We start from the raw sequence: 15,428 nt of genomic DNA, 5'->3' as shown, positions 1-15,428 counted from the left end.
ACCGTCTACTTCCTGCTCAGATCCTAGACTTAACAAAGACCAGGTATAAAAATATTATTGAAACGTCTTTCTAATCCTGTGTGAGAAATCCATAAAAGGTTAGGGTTTAGAGTTTAGGGGTTTAGTATCTTTATTTTGCAGGCTAGTTCAGAGTTTTTAAGCCAGATTTCATCCTCTTGGGAAACAGTCAACTTACCCAAGAAAACGGTAGCCCAAGGGTTAGTTTAATGAGTTTTGAGGATTAACTATAAACGAAGAGGTAGATGTCTATTACAGAGGAGACTCGCGAAGAGGTGCTGTCACTTTAATTAATCTTAAGGAAAAAAAGTCTATGTCCTCATCCATAAAACACAAGAAATACACAAATTCAAAATTGAGGACAAAAAGATTAATAAGAAGCACCACTGATGATTTTTTTAATTATTTTTTAAATGTTTAATTTAGACATTTTTTCCTAAACGTATGTCAATGGTTCTTTTAAAAACTAATGGATATTAAATGTTTTGTGCTTTAGGTGGAAGAAGAGAAGTTTTACGATTGTCCTGCTAACGAGGCACAGACACGTGTGTCACCTGAAGAAAAAGATGACTTGAATCCTGAGGTAAAGTTTTTACTAGAATAGTTTTACTTGAACCAAACACTCTAAAAACAAACTCTTTTTTTTGGTAATTGCAGGATAGAACAGATACTGAGCTTCATCCTATTGATGTAGGCACTCATATGGAGATTAAATCTCAAGAAGGTGGATGGTTTGAAGGAACATTGATAAAAATCAATAAAGGTGTCTACACTGTTGAATACTCGGCCATTTTGGTGGATAAAGAAACAAAGCTGAAGAAGGTTGTCAACAAATGATAGTAGGAATTTTTCAATCCTTGATCAATTCCTCAACTACTCATGTCATTGTAGCACTTGAGGTATCAATCCAAATGGAGAGATTCTAAACACTAAGACTATGAGGATCAATTCTTAATCCAAGTCTAACTAAACAGATGAGTTGGTAACCAAGATTATCTAAAAGCATATAACAAAACAAGCAAGAACAAACAGTAATAAAGAATTAAACAAGCAAGAGAAACTAAACAAACACTCAAATTCAAATAAAGAGAAAGCTAAACCTCTAGATGTGATCATTGATCAGGGTGCTTTAAATGTGAATTCATGATGCTAAGCAAACAATGCAACACTTGCAAATCTTTAGTCTAGACTTCCAATTCAGATTAATTCATTCTCATGACAGAAATCCCTTTGTTAATTACCAATTCAAGACTAATTCCCATTAGATGAATAAACAATCAACAAGCATAAGGGTCCAAGTCTAAAATGACCAGACAGCCTCTTTGTGCATCAAAATAAGAGCTAAGAAAGACTGAATCTTATACAGAAAGATAAAGCAAGCATCACATGATCTCAAATTCCAATTAACTTAGAACTCTAATCTAGATTAATCCTCTCATGAAGGCACTAACCTCTACACTAATCCATTTTCAAACCAAATGATCATTTGTGAAATATGAATCAATGAGCATTAAGAAACAGTTCTAATATGTCATTCATGCATTTAACAATCATTCCCATGACATTAATGCATGAACCCTTAGTTAGCTTTCATTCAGGCATTTCATCAAACACTTTTGGTGCATGAAAAACCCAGATTCTAGACCCAAGTGATGTGCAAGGATCTAGCATTAGGATCAGCTAACTAAGGAAAGGAGAAGAGAATCTAAGCTTAAACAATCATTAATCTACATCTAATCACCCTAATCTACACACCTAGAAGCTTAAAAGATGACTACTCACTAATCATGAAGAACACATCTAATCTTTTGCAAGAGATGATGTTAATCATGTTTAGAAGTAGAAATGAGATGATGAGATGATGAGATGATAAGATACAGCTTTGGAATGATCAAATCCCTTCAGATATATCTTAACAAACTCGTTTTTTAACCAAAGGAGAAAGAAAATTAGAGAGAAACTAAGATAGAAGATAACATGTCTAGGGTTTTTCTCCAAAAAGCTATATATACTAAGTGCTAATGAACCGGGTCAGCCCGGAACAAACCGGGTCCTGACCCGGCTTTAGTGGGTAAAGTGGAATTACTGCGGGTTGGTCCAGTGTCTCCCAGGTAGCACGCCCAAGTCGCAGTAAATGAAGAACTTATCTTGTGAGACTTAAATCGCTTTGTCTTAGCCGCACGCCCAAGTAGGAGTGTTTTGCGAGTCTTGCTGCGGCTTAATCTTCTTCTTCTTCAACTCGCAGGACCAAGGAGGTTTCTGGGGAATGTACATGTGCGACTTGGTCATCTCTAGTCCCAGGTCGCAGGCTCAAGTCGGAGTAAATTGCGAATGATCATGCGGCTTGGTTCCAGTGTCTCCCAGGTAGCATGCCCAAGTCGCAGTATTGTGGACTTAGCAATTTTCTTGCTCGGGAGCCTCAGACCTCATCCATTGATAGCTTACCCGCACTTCTCAACTCGCAGCATCAATTTCCAGGCATTCGTCTTCAGGCTTGCGAGTTAACCAAGTCGCAAGACCATCTCGCAGCATTCAGAGCAGCTTGGACCACTTCGTATTCCGGAGAGTGTAACTTCTAAGATAATTGTCCGAATTGAGTGATTTTGGTTGCAGATGACAGATGGCTCATTTATCCCCAACTTTGGTGAAGGAAGCCTCGGTGCTTGGGAAGTGGAAGGCTTCCTGGAGGGCACATCTTTGCAGTGCATTTACACGACCAGAGAGAGGCGTCTAGACATGTGTCCATTCCGGAGACCGTATCTTCCTGCTCATAGCTCCGAATCGAATGATCTTGGACGTTCTGGGAAGAAGACTCAAATTTCTCTGATTCTCATGAAGACCCCGGAAACTGAATCGGCCTGCAAGTACACCGTCCTTCGCATTCTTCAGAACTGATCTGCTTGGTCCGGAACAGCTGCGAGACAGGGGTTCCTTCCGACGAGCTTAACTCTCTGCTCACGCGTCCGAATTCCACGATTCCACTTGCTATGAGACCGTGATCCAATCTTCTCCAACTTCTATGAAGCACCCGACATCTGAATCGGACCGGAAGGTTCCCCGGACAGGCGATCATTCAGGAATATCGGATTGCTCTGGAATGAGTGCGAGACCTGTTCGTCTTACGATTACCATATCTTTCAGCTCCGTGGTCCAAATTCCTTGATTCTAACTGTTATGAACTCTTGACTCAATTATCTCCAACTTTTATGAAGACTCCGACAGCTAAATCTGACCGGAAGGTTCCCCGGACAGGCGATTTCGGAAACGTGTCTGCACCCGGAGATTTTGGCCGAGAGACTTGACCGCGGTACGTGTTTTTGGCCGAGAAAGCTACCCGCGGGAAGGATTTTGGTCGAGAACCTTCGACCTTCAGTACACCATTTTGCCGAGAAACCCAAAATTGCTCCTTTTCACCATTTTTGATCATTCCAACTCCATTTCTTCATCTGAATCACATCATCCACTCCAAATTGGCTCCAAAAGCACCTGTTTAACACTCCAAAACATGCAAATCTCTCTTGGACCTAATGCAATCTCCTAAGTCCTAAAACAATGCCTAAACACCTAAAATGCATGCAAATGAGACATGATTTTGACTAGAATATGTACATTAAATGATGCAATTTATGAATATATCAACAAACATTAAGTGCGTCCTAAACAACCATCGTTCGTCGATGGTCCAGGGGGGCTTGATCTGCTACGAGAAGTCGATGTATTTCTCAAAGATAGATGGTGGGCAGGAAAAGTGATCGTTGTCAAGCGCAAAAACATATACATGGTCAGAATATCTCAGTATAATGAAGTTCAACTAATATCTGGTGAAATATTCAACCTGGAATGGAGTGGGAGAATGGTGAAAGGATTTCGAGAGAATTGCTTTCCAAAAACTTTAACATGTAGATTCCTAAAAGTTTAAGATTTAGGAAGATTGTTACGCCATTCAAGAAATCATTCCCAAAATCTTTGCACCTAAAAACAAATTGCGCTCTGATTCGAATAATTTTTAATTACAGACCAACAAGCTGCCTGGATCAAACAAGACAGATTCTATTATTATTGCTCCTGCGAAAAGGAGTGGTTAGTGAAGCTGGCAAAAACACCAAGAAAAGATCTAAAACAGACCAACTCAAAGAAGCTAGTGGTCAAGACTCTCAGCAAGGAGAGGTTTTCTTGAGAAGGAAAAAATGCCAACCCACAGAATCTACGTCAACCAGGACTCCATTCCAGGAACCATGAAACCCAGCCTTATGCGTAACGTTTAAAGTCAATGTGGTGATTGATCTATTCCTGACATCTCATATGAGCAGACTAACAACCTTGTATGATTAGAAGAGGAAGAAAATCGAACGGTGAGTACACTTGTTATATAATCTTTGTTATCTCATATTGTTTGTTGCTAACTATTTTCTATTGTAACTAATGAAGATTTCAAATTAATAACATTGCTGTTAAGGCTGTCTGGTTCAATAAGTTAGAGGATTTAGAGAAAAGTCTGACTGATGAGGTATTTCTGCGTTTAAGAAAGCATTCTTAAATCTGTAAAACTTGATTCTGAAATTTTATATATAGGAATTGGTTTTAACTGTTTTAGGAAGAGGTTCCTAAATTAGCAAATTTATTTCTTAACTTGTTAATTTGTTTTCTATTGCAGCACATTGCAGCTACCCCAACGTGAATATTCATGGGAACATCTTCATGAAGATTTTAACAAATTAATATTTCAGTCCCAAGTACACCATCAATGATGTAATAATTTGTAACTATTTTTGTTATTTGTATTATTAAAAAAACTTATTAGATTAGATTATTATCTTTGCTAATATATTTGTAAATTTTAATGAAAACAGGTTCTCACTGAAATTCACAAGTTGTTGACTGCCCCAAAATTGAAAGAAGGATATTACTTCGATGAAGAGATAGCAAGGATTTACGTGGAAGACAAGGCTGCTTTTGATGCAACTGCTCTTGCATGAACTGTGGAGCACGCTGGAGCATAAGAAAAATTTGTCTTTCTATTTGGTTATGTTTAGTTATTTACTTTGGTTATTATTTTTTTTAATTAAAACTAGTTTATGTTTGCTTTTATGATTTGTATGCTACAATATTTTCCCCTTTTTGATTTTGTTTCTGGTTGGTTTAATCTAGTATTTTGATGCTCTACGTCTAATGTTGGTATTTTGATTATCTTGATTTTGTTGGTATTTAAATTAAGCTACTATATAAATCTGTCCAACACTTAGGAAATGTATCCTAAAATCAGTTAAATGTTTCATAAATTGTTTGAAAAGCTTCATAAAATAACTGTTGATTTTGTAAATGCTAAGACGAGAACTATTCAGGTTCATATAGACTTGTCCAATACTGATTCAAATCATTTCATGATTGAATTTACTTAGATTTTTTTTTTTGTTATCTTTGTCACTTAGGATCAGAGGTTTCAGACCTTGAACTGTGTATAAGTACTTCATCAAATGTTACAGATCAAATCTCAAGAGACAAAATATAGAACGATTACAAAGTCGTACTCAGTTCTATCTTTAGTACTGTTTGAATATATATATATATATATAGGAACTTATTCGTAAAACCTAATAGTATATTCCTAAACCAATGAACCAATTTGAATCTTAAGATGATGCCAATGAGATGGAACCAAAATGAAAAGACCTATCTAATTCCGATTGAATCCATACCAAGTACAAAAACTGAACCAAAACCTCTAATCAAATTACAAGTATCTAAACCAAAACCAAGTACAAGTGCTAAATCAATCCAAAAAACTTGGTTTAGTATTCCTTCAGTCTATGACTTACAACGCAAACTAAACTGAAATCAAATCAAAGATAAATCAAACCAAACTTTAAAACTGCATTCACTTATAAATAACTGGTAAAGATTTTGCTAATGAACTAGAACTAATACCTATCTAAAGCTGAACCGAATTCAAACCGAGTCTTGATCATGTAGAAAATCAAAACCGAAATTTAAAAAAATCTTATAAAACCATTTCTCCAGGGGTTTCGTAAGTGTAGTATTAATTCCAAAATGATTTAGATAAATGGTTTAGATAATTGTTGGAATATTTAGGAAATCATTCCTAAAACCATATGATATATTTCTAAACAAATGAAGAAGCCATCATTCTGCTAAAAAATTATGTAATGTCTTCCGATAACAGTTGAAAATCTTCCTTAAAAATTCTGTAATATCTTAAAAATTGAAAACCTTCATAAAGGTGATCTGCATGTACTCTTGTTGTGTCCTCCTATGTTGCATCTGCTATATTTGTGTCCTTGGAATTTTTAACCGGATACAACAAACTCTCCAACTGATCTCTTTCTCTTTGTCAGAATTCTCCCACTGGTTTGCTTACAAGTAGGTGGTGTGCATGAATATACTTGTACATAATCTGGGAAATCACAATTTGTCAAATCTCCACACTCAGCATATTCTTTTAGCCCATGTTTTCGTCAAGTAGACCTGATCCACATACTTGTTCTCATCCTTGTTTGTACGCTTAGCTGCAGCAATAGCATGGACACAAGAGATTCTGTCAATGTCAAAAATGAGACAAGTGCACTGCTTGTTTTCCAAATGAACAATGTACTTCGGAGTCTCGTTCTTTACTTCAAACTCATACCGATCTACTTGGAAAACATCAAGTTTCACTGCAGCATTGTATCTCTCTAACATAATCTTCACTACGCGTAGTGTGATGAGTTTTTTGTGTTAGAGCTTTTCCCCAAGTTCATGAAACCATGTTGTGAGAGTGAACCTAATGGTCTCCTAGAGAGACATTATTGGCAACTTAGGAGCCATGTTTAAAATCAAATTCAGAGACTCCGCAGTGTTGGTTGTCATGATATTGTACCTGTTCGAAAGTGCATACAAGCAAGACCACAAGTTAGAAAAGACTGAGCAACAATTTAGGATAACATTTCTAAAATCTGTCATAGTTGCTTAAACGTTGTACTTACCTGTTCGAAGGTGCATAAGAGCGAGCCCACTTTGCAAAATCAGATTCTTCCAAATATGAAGCTAATTTAAGGCTCTGCTCCTTATGTCATTGAAGATGCCAATGAACTCATGACGAGTGTAAGCGTCAGCTGCAGCTTCTATAAACGGCAACAACCCAGTTCTCCCATACTTTGGTGCTATATTCCTCACCAGATGGATTCTGAAATACCATGATGTACAAGCGGATAAACCACTGAAAGTACCTTGGCAATGGCTGGAGCTCTATCTGAAACAAAGACCAAATCTGACGCATTATGGATCACGGTCTTAAGTCCGCTAAAAGACCAGGTCCACACATGTTTGTTTTCAGAGTGAACTATCCCAAATGAAAGCAGGGACAATGAATAATCTCCGCCTTGTGCACTAGCTCCAAGCAATGTTCCCTTAAAGTTTCCCTTAAGAAAAGTACCATCCATAGCAATAACCCTCCTCATCAGCTCAAATCCTCTTATCGATTGACCGAAAACAAGCAATCTGTATTTTTTCCCCCCCTTTGGATTCATCTCAACATAAACCTTTGATCTAGGGTTTTTCTCATTAACCTTAAACAACCACTTCGAGATTTTTTGATAGCTATCCTCGGGAGTCCCTCTGATCAAATCCTGAGCAAACTCTTTAACCCTCCAAGCTTGTTTGTATCCAATGTGTACACCATGGTCGAGTCTGACTTTCTCCTCGATTTGTTTCGGGTTAAGACCATACTTCTTTTCTCTATAATTGCTGCAGATCAAAGTCCCAAGCACCTTGGCAGTTGCTTGCCTATGGTTGGCGTTCCTATGAGTTGTATCACAGTTGTGTTCACTTACATAAGTTCTCACCCCAAAGAAATTAGAAGAAGGGAGCTTTGTTGCACGCATCCTCCAGGTACAATTAGGATCAACACATCTTAACACCACCCTCGTCTTGTTTGACCAAGCTGATCTGAACTCGAACTTCCAATCCAAAGCCCATTTTCTCATTTGCAGCATCAACTCGTCTTTGTTCTTGAAGTGTTTATTAACATATAAATCAACAGAGGGATGTAGCATGCTTATAGTAGGAGGAGGAAGATCTGGAGCATAACACAAAACATCAATAATAGAACATGTTGAAGTGTCGTCCCCATTTGATCTATGAAATAGCTACACAAAGAAATAAATGATGCAAGAGCTTTTAAGAATTATTTAGGAATACTAATAAGGTCTTTAGGAAGGCCTATCTAAATTTTAAGATAACAGCCATGATTTCTCTTGAACCGTGCAAACACTAATTATACATGCCTGCATTACCTGTTTATTTCCATGATTGAATGATACATTGAGATGAGAAACAATAAGTGCAGTTGCAGACAATTGTGTGTGTTAGGTAGAATTTGAAATGCCGATATAAGAAAGGTCAAGATTTGAAGCAAGACGTAAAGTATCATCGCCGGAACATGTTTTTGTGTTTGCCACAGATGATGAAGTGTCGTCCTCATTTGATCTATGAAGTAGCTACACAGAAAGAAATGATGCAAGAGCTTTTAGGAATTATTTAGGAATACTAATATGTTACTCCCTCCGTTTCACAAAGAGTGTCGTTCTGACATTCTTCACACAAATTAAGAAATAAGATAAAAGGTCTCTTATACCCTTATTAATTTGCAGAAATTGACTCTTGGAATTATATTTATAATTAATTTTCTGAATTTATTGAGGTTAAAAATAGTATTTTATGTTAAAAATTACATTGGAATTCTAAAACAACATTCTTTTTGAAACAAAAAAAAGTGTCAGAATGACATTCTTTGTGAAACGGAGGGAGTATTTAGGAAGGTCTATCTAAATTATAAGATATGATTTCGCTTGAACCGTGCAAACATTAACTGCAATATCTGTTGATTTCCATGATTGAATGAAACAGCATGTGCAGTTCCAGAAAATTGTGTGAGTTGGGTGGAATTTGAAGTATTTAATCAATGAATTGCCTATAAAAAATTAAAAAATGTTTAGGAAGGACTGCCTAAAAGATAAGAATCAGCAATGATTTCACTTGGAGAACAGAAAAACGACCTAAGAATCCTATATTACCTGTTGAATTACATGTGTAAGTGAATCTTCATTCACAGTTATATATAAATGAATCCCTTCAGAAGATGTTTTAATTAAGTTGATGTAACTCCTCAGTTGGTGATCGTTTTTTAAAAACACGGGTGGACAATTCTGGACTATAAACCACATCTTCATGGGAGCTTCATAGCTAACTGCAATAACAGTTCTGTAATCGATCCCTAAATCATCATGAACCATCTCAACTAAATCTTTGAGTTTAAGATGCTCATCAAACTCAAAAATAGTCGATCCCTCATTTGAATCCATCACAAAAACCCATCCATGTTTCTCATTTTTCTTCCAATCTCGACAAACACAAAAGACTTCAACCATATGTTGTTCAATAGAGCCTATCAAAAAGAAAAAACCAGAAATTTCAATTCATGTATCAATTAGGACCTCCTTCCTAAGAATACCAAATTAGTTCTCTTCCTAAAATAACTCTGCATAATCACACATTCTCAGCATTTTCTCTCTGAAACTAAAGAGATCCTTTAATCGAAACAACAACAGTTGTCAACACATAAGAAACCTGCGATAACTGAAGACTAGGTACCTGAAAAATTCGCCAATGATGATTATCATAGATGTGAAATCTCTATATCTCTGGTGAGCTGAAACCGATTCCTTCGCTTCTCACTAAAATCTCTCCGGTATGACGTCGCTGTCGTGAGCCTCTTCAGAAGTATCAGTTCGTCTAACCAATCGAGGATCTGACGAAAAGCGAGAATCTCTTCGATCTCCAGATCCAGACTAATCAGATAACAAGAATTGTATCCTCTTCGCTGGTGAAATGAAATCAAACATGATCGGCTCAATTGAAATCGAAAATGATCGGCTGTATCAAAGATAGTCTCACAGATCGTCGAAGAGGATCGGCTTAATCGTCGGTGATTTGAAATTGACGATGATCGGTGAGAATTCAGTCGTTTTCGGTTAGAGAATTCCTTCAATTAATGAAGGCTATATTCTTCCTCTTCCAAATCAGGGGCTATACCAAAAAAAAAAAGTATTCTAGGGCCATTTCATTTAGTTTCTTATTATTTATTTGAATGATGATTATGAATAGTATTGATTTCCATATTTTATACACATAAATATTTATCAATAGTATTCATAATCATTTAAAGAAGAAATATTTTTGGGTGAATTTCAAACATACGACTTTCATAATGCATTTTTTTTAAAAAAAAAATACAACTTTTTAGTATTAATTTTTGAAAATAATATTTTTAATAATATGTTATTATACTACTAAAAGAGTTAGTAGAAACTCATAAAAACTAGGCTACTAGCTTTCATGTCTGTGCGGATATAATGACCTTGAGAAAAATTAAATATATTTTATATCTATATAGGTTGGTAATTAATACAATGTATCTATCTAATGATAACCATATTCTAACGTTGTCAATTTAAGAAGTATGTAACTATTATATCCGATTTAACTAGGCATAAAATCTTATATGGTTTGGAACCTATAACTTGTATGCGAAAATGTAAAGATAAGGTTGTCCTATTATACTTGAAATATTTGTCAAAATCCCACTTCTTATTCAACTTCACAAATTCAAAACTAATCATTGGGTAGTAGTAAAAACATAGTATTTTCTTGAAGAAATTTGTGCAGTATTTTATTTCATGTTTGTGAGTTAAAAAACAAAAGATGCAACATCTTAATAAAGAAGTAAAGAGGGAAGCAAGAAAAATATCCAGAATAAATTGAAAAGTAGTTTGTTTTCTATTTTCCCAAAAATGAAACTAATATTAGTTGTGAACATGGTGCTAAAACAACATCTGCTTCCACCAAGAAGATGCTGCAAGAAATCTTATTTGAATCATATTTTTCTTCGGAGAAGACCTTTAAAAAAGTCAAAACTGTTGTTGAACACATATACATTCCAAATTAGCTTTCACAAGTAATATAAGAATAATGTAATCCATTTAATTGTTTTAACTTAATTTTACCTATTGCCATCAGGCTGAAGCTCATACATTTGTTTATCATCTCCAATAGCCAGCAAATATCCCGAAGATGTCAAACCCTAGAGAAGCAAAGAGGATTAAAACACCATATTACAATGACATGAACTGTATATAACCAATCCATAAGACTCCTACCTGGATGGTCACAACATTTTGAACAACTCGGTCCTCCATTTTTTCTTCAGTGATCACTCTTTGCTCGCTGCACATGTGTACTTACAAGGTAAAATTTGTATCTCCCAAACTTTAATGTGAATGTATTAAGAAACTACGGGACACATCAATTTTTGGTAAACAACGATGAATTGTTCTTTTTTTTTTGTGGCAAACAACGATGAATTGTTCATATCTCTAAGTTCTCTTAGTTTATTGCAGGCCAAAACTACAATGTATATTTTGAAGATTAAAATAAATGTGATGTAATGCACAGTGCCCTGATGGAAACGTATTTCCAAAAATACATGTTAATTGAAGAAGTTTAGCCATTTAGTTCAAATAGCGACCAACAGAATACGTACAAACAAAAAAATCAAAATCAGTTTCATATTCAGATAACAGAAACCCTTCAATAACAAGCACACCAAAAATGCATTTGAAGACATAACTGTTACCTGTGAAGCCATGTCCTGTAGTAAAGCTCTTCAAGAGATTTAAAACCTGTACAGTGTGTTCATTGACATAAAATGATTATATGGGATCTAAACTTTAATAATAATAAGATTGGCATTTCTCTTAGCCTCATCTCATCTAAATAATCAATCAACAGATTTTTTTTAAAAAATACTTCAAATGTGACAAAGATGGTCATAAAGAAGCTGAATCAATCTGAATTTGTAGGCAGTTTCCGAGATCAGAGGTTTAGCATTACCTTGGTCAATGAATAGATCAAAGAATTTTTCGAATTTATGAAAGAAGGCACCAAGAATTTCTTCTCTTTTGAGTAGGGTTGATGCAGGAGAGATGTCTTTTAGTACTGTATTTAAGCACGTGGTCGGTTGCTCGTTGTCCACATTCAATCCCACACCTGCAAGAAGGATCAGTTTTTTCATTTTCTTTTATAAGTAAGAAGTAGAACAAGTCAACGTAACAAGAGTAATGTTTATTACCAACACTAACATGGAACTTCTTTGATCTGTATGTAGAGGTACACAAAATACCTCCAACCTTAAGGCCATTCAAGTAGAGATCATTTGGCCACTTTATTTTTACGTCAATATAGGGCAATCCCTGAAATTGAGGAACTTCAAAAGAGTGAAACTCCGAGCTAATTATGATACGAGGATCAAGAACTCAATCAAGAGATACCTTCTTGTCACAAACATCTTTCACTGCCTCAGTTACAGCAAGAGATACCACATACTGTATCAAAGGCACGATTCGACCATCTTCCATTTCTACCGTAAAAGAATACATAAGACAACCTTTTGGAGATTCCCAGACATTCTTTGTTCTACCTGTATGTTCATCAATTACACAAACGGTTTCAAGTTTTAGTTTCCGATTCTACTTGCTTAGTATACTATCTAATCCAACATTGTTCAAGAACTCTTACCTCGACCTTTAAACTGGATATCCGTGACACAAACTGAACCAATTGGAAGCTCAGAGAAGTTACTGAAAGAAATTAAAATTCAGAGTAAGGTAAACCATTTAGAGAAAACAAAACAGTGGAAGTTAAAACGCTTACTGGGAAACAACATCGTGAGTGGAAGACAACCGCGGAGACCAAATGAGAAACCGACCAAACCGATCAGTTGAAATCGAGTTCATGAACAATGAAATATTGAATGAAGCATCATCTCTAATCAAATTCTCCATCTCAGAGTCTAAAAAGAGTACAATCTGAGTATTATCTGCTAGTTTGAGCACGCCATTGTTTTTCAGACGCTTAGCTGTATCAGTTTCAGCAGAGGACTTCCCACACAAAACCAAGCTACACGAAGCATCACGATCCATAGCTAAATCTAACAAAACGAAAAGTTTCAATTTTTTTAATGATTACATTTCTGGGAAAAAAGAAGCATCAAAATGTATTAGAACATAAGTGCATCAATCGATTTTTTTTAATAGATTGACCAAGCCATAGAAACACAGCCACCAGCATTTAGTCTCAAACCAAAGGAGCAATAAACCAAACAGAATATCTAACCGTTGAAACAAGTATGGGTCAAAGAACCATAAGCGATGTATTTCTTGTTCCAAAGATCACGAAAAAATAGAAATCTACTTAGTGTTAGGCAGCTAATAAAGACTGCATATAAGGTCTTACTGGACAACAAAAACGACATCATAATGGATAAAGAATACAACAAGATCACTGAAGCTACTGCGACTGGAACTACGTTTTCACTAAGCTGGTCAATCACTGAGAAAGAGTAATTAACTCGAGACGGAGATTCTTCAGAATTCAACGATGAAACAATCTCAAAACAGTCTAAAGTCTATCAACAGTTCTAAAATCTCAATATTCATCAGATAACAATAGAGCAGCAATCTCAGCCATAACACCACAAGAGAATACAATTGAAGGTAAATCATCTACACCACGAACCGGAAACACAATCTGGACAGAGAGTAAAGACTCAGCAGAGTCATGAGGGATACTAAAAACCACAACGATATCTACAGTCGAAGCATAGAGATAGAAGAAGACAGCAATCAGGTGGAAGCGTTTTGTCGTGTATCTATGGGAGAACTCACTAGTTTTGAAAAAGATGATTAAAAAAAGATTGGAGACTTGCCATGGATGAATAAATTAGGATGATCAACAAAAATCAGACTTGGTAGCTCAATAAAACAGAGAAGCAGAAAACAATTTACAAAATTCTGAAAGAAAAAAAGGGGAAGAAAAATTAGCCATGAAATTGATGGTTGAGAATGATACTAGCAAGAGGGCGCCGGAGGACAATGATTCCACAAAAATTCGGTTCAAAATTCCATGGAAACGGGATTTCGAATTCAGTTGAAGTAAAGCAAAATGCGAGTGAAATTGAGAAGGTATCAAATCTAAATTATAAGTGAGCAACAAAAGGAGAAGTCATGTCTTAGAGAGGCGAAACAAGAGGGAGGTCGAGCAACGAAGCCTACCATGGAGTTTTGCAGAAGTCGTGAAGGAAATATCGCGAGGCAGAGAAGATCACACGTTTCTGGATTTAAACCCCTAAATCAAAGCAATAGTTCGAGACGAGTGTTGGAATCTAACCAGTAGCTTTGATTCAATCGAAGAAAGCAAAAACACAAATCGAAGAAAGGTTGCTGGTTGTGTAATAGTGGAGATAAGCCTTAAAGAAAGAGGAAAACGGAAGGAAAACAGCAGAATAATCGAAAGAAATAAAGAAGAAGTCACGTGAGAAGCATTTAGTGGATTAACAAAAATGTTCCTTACTCACGACATTCGAAAAATCGTCCACCTTGACGATTAATCGGCCGCCTAGGCGCGGATCGGAGGAGGCATGCCGCCGCGATTTAAGGCTCGAGGGTCTGGTTAGGCAGTAACCAATTTTCTGTCGAAAAATCACCGATTATTTTAAAAAAATCGTTGACTTATCTACAAAATCGGAGACTTTTACTTTTATTCGGGCCTAATACCAGGCCCAATCGCGCCCAGATTTATCTACTGGCCTAATTAGAGGATGAATTGTCATTTAATTAATCCGTGAGATGAAGACTCTTATTTATAGTGGAGCTTCCCCTTCTCAATTATCCAAGTTTGTCGATGTGGGACAACTCAAAGACCAACTTTTTAAAAAAATGTTATGGATTTTTATGGATTTGAGTTAAATATGGGTCCTCAATCCACCAATATATCTTTTAGATCTACTATTATGCATATTTATACAAAATTTAGTTTATACATATTTTAATACAATAAAATTAATTTTTGAAAATGAATAAATATTAAAAAATAATTAAAATAAATATAAAAACTAATCTTCGATTAATCTCCGATTAATCCCTGATTTTTTTGGTAGGCGCTAGGCGGACCTCGACCGCCCGACTTACGCATAGCGTTTTTTGAACATGGCTCACGACAAAACAAAGAAGATAATATAAACGAATATATTATATCACTACAAGAAAACACAGTTTTTGCGACTACCGTTTGCGACCACAATGGTGGTCGCAAATATTTGCGACTACTTTGTAACTACTTTACGACGACAACGCAACTACCAAAAACGTATACACATATTAGTCGGTAATTAACGACGAAACTTGGGCGTCGTTAAGTAGCGATAATTAGCAACTATTTAACGACGAATAGTTCAGTTTTTAGGTATAGTCGCAAATCAGTCTCAATTTTTGACTATATGGCGACTGTACTTTTAGTCAGGA

The 15,428-nt window shown here is 35.9% G+C and overlaps 2 protein-coding genes across 8 annotated transcripts; both read right to left on the bottom strand.

Annotated features, from left to right (window-relative positions):
* Window positions 1–6,054: 6,054 nt before the first annotated feature.
* On the bottom strand, window positions 6,055–14,739 carry LOC18022465 (biotin--protein ligase 1, chloroplastic). 7 transcript variants are annotated; one of them, XM_024159006.1, is made up of 13 exons: window positions 14,479–14,725; window positions 14,181–14,253; window positions 12,781–13,057; window positions 12,646–12,707; window positions 12,399–12,547; window positions 12,200–12,320; window positions 11,962–12,117; window positions 11,705–11,750; window positions 11,229–11,295; window positions 11,076–11,152; window positions 9,664–10,098; window positions 6,999–8,089; window positions 6,055–6,892 (listed from the first exon to the last, which is right to left on the bottom strand). In XM_024159006.1, exons 3-11 carry the CDS (start codon window positions 13,047–13,049, stop codon window positions 10,092–10,094), a joined length of 954 nt encoding a protein of 317 aa, XP_024014774.1. In that variant the 5' UTR covers window positions 13,050–13,057; window positions 14,181–14,253; window positions 14,479–14,725; the 3' UTR covers window positions 6,055–6,892; window positions 6,999–8,089; window positions 9,664–10,091. The 7 variants fall into 7 exon arrangements, with proteins under 7 accessions (XP_024014774.1, XP_024014773.1, XP_006405256.1 ...); XM_024159005.1 differs by lacking the exons at window positions 6,055–6,892; window positions 6,999–8,089 and adding an exon at window positions 9,031–9,457; XM_006405193.2 differs by lacking the exons at window positions 6,055–6,892; window positions 6,999–8,089; window positions 9,664–10,098 and adding an exon at window positions 10,720–10,985.
* LOC112088545 lies at window positions 6,808–8,066 on the bottom strand. Its single transcript, XM_024158934.1, has 4 exons — window positions 7,242–8,066; window positions 7,145–7,198; window positions 6,999–7,078; window positions 6,808–6,892 (listed from the first exon to the last, which is right to left on the bottom strand). Exons 1-4 carry the CDS (start codon window positions 8,064–8,066, stop codon window positions 6,808–6,810), a joined length of 1,044 nt encoding a protein of 347 aa, XP_024014702.1.
* Window positions 14,740–15,428: the final 689 nt, after the last annotated feature.

The sequence above is a fragment of the Eutrema salsugineum genome, unplaced genomic scaffold (genome assembly GCF_000478725.1).
Source record: "Eutrema salsugineum unplaced genomic scaffold, Eutsalg1_0 scaffold_14, whole genome shotgun sequence".
Lineage (NCBI taxonomy): Eukaryota > Viridiplantae > Streptophyta > Magnoliopsida > Brassicales > Brassicaceae > Eutrema > Eutrema salsugineum.
The sequence above is the reverse complement of the archived record's forward strand: the minus strand, read 5'-3'. Positions and strand labels throughout refer to the sequence as shown.

Bases quoted from the DNA above. Each gene is read 5' to 3' on its own strand.
- LOC112088545 (XM_024158934.1), bottom strand. From the start codon at position 8,066: ATGCTACATCCCTCTGTTGATTTATATGTTAATAAACACTTCAAGAAC. The intron at 7,199-7,241 runs GTACTTTCAGTG...ATGGTATTTCAG, and splicing joins GAGCTCCAGCCATTGCCAAG to AATCCATCTGGTGAGGAATA. The intron at 7,079-7,144 runs GTTTATAGAAGC...CAATGACATAAG, and splicing joins GGGAGAACTGGGTTGTTGCC to GAGCAGAGCCTTAAATTAGC.
- LOC18022465 (XM_024159002.1), bottom strand. From the start codon at position 13,049: ATGGATCGTGATGCTTCGTGTAGCTTGGTTTTGTGTGGGAAGTCCTCT. The intron at 11,751-11,961 runs GTAATGCTAAAC...CACACTGTACAG, and splicing joins TGATCTATTCATTGACCAAG to GTTTTAAATCTCTTGAAGAG. The intron at 11,296-11,704 runs GTAACAGTTATG...ACACATGTGCAG, and splicing joins TACAGGACATGGCTTCACAG to CGAGCAAAGAGTGATCACTG.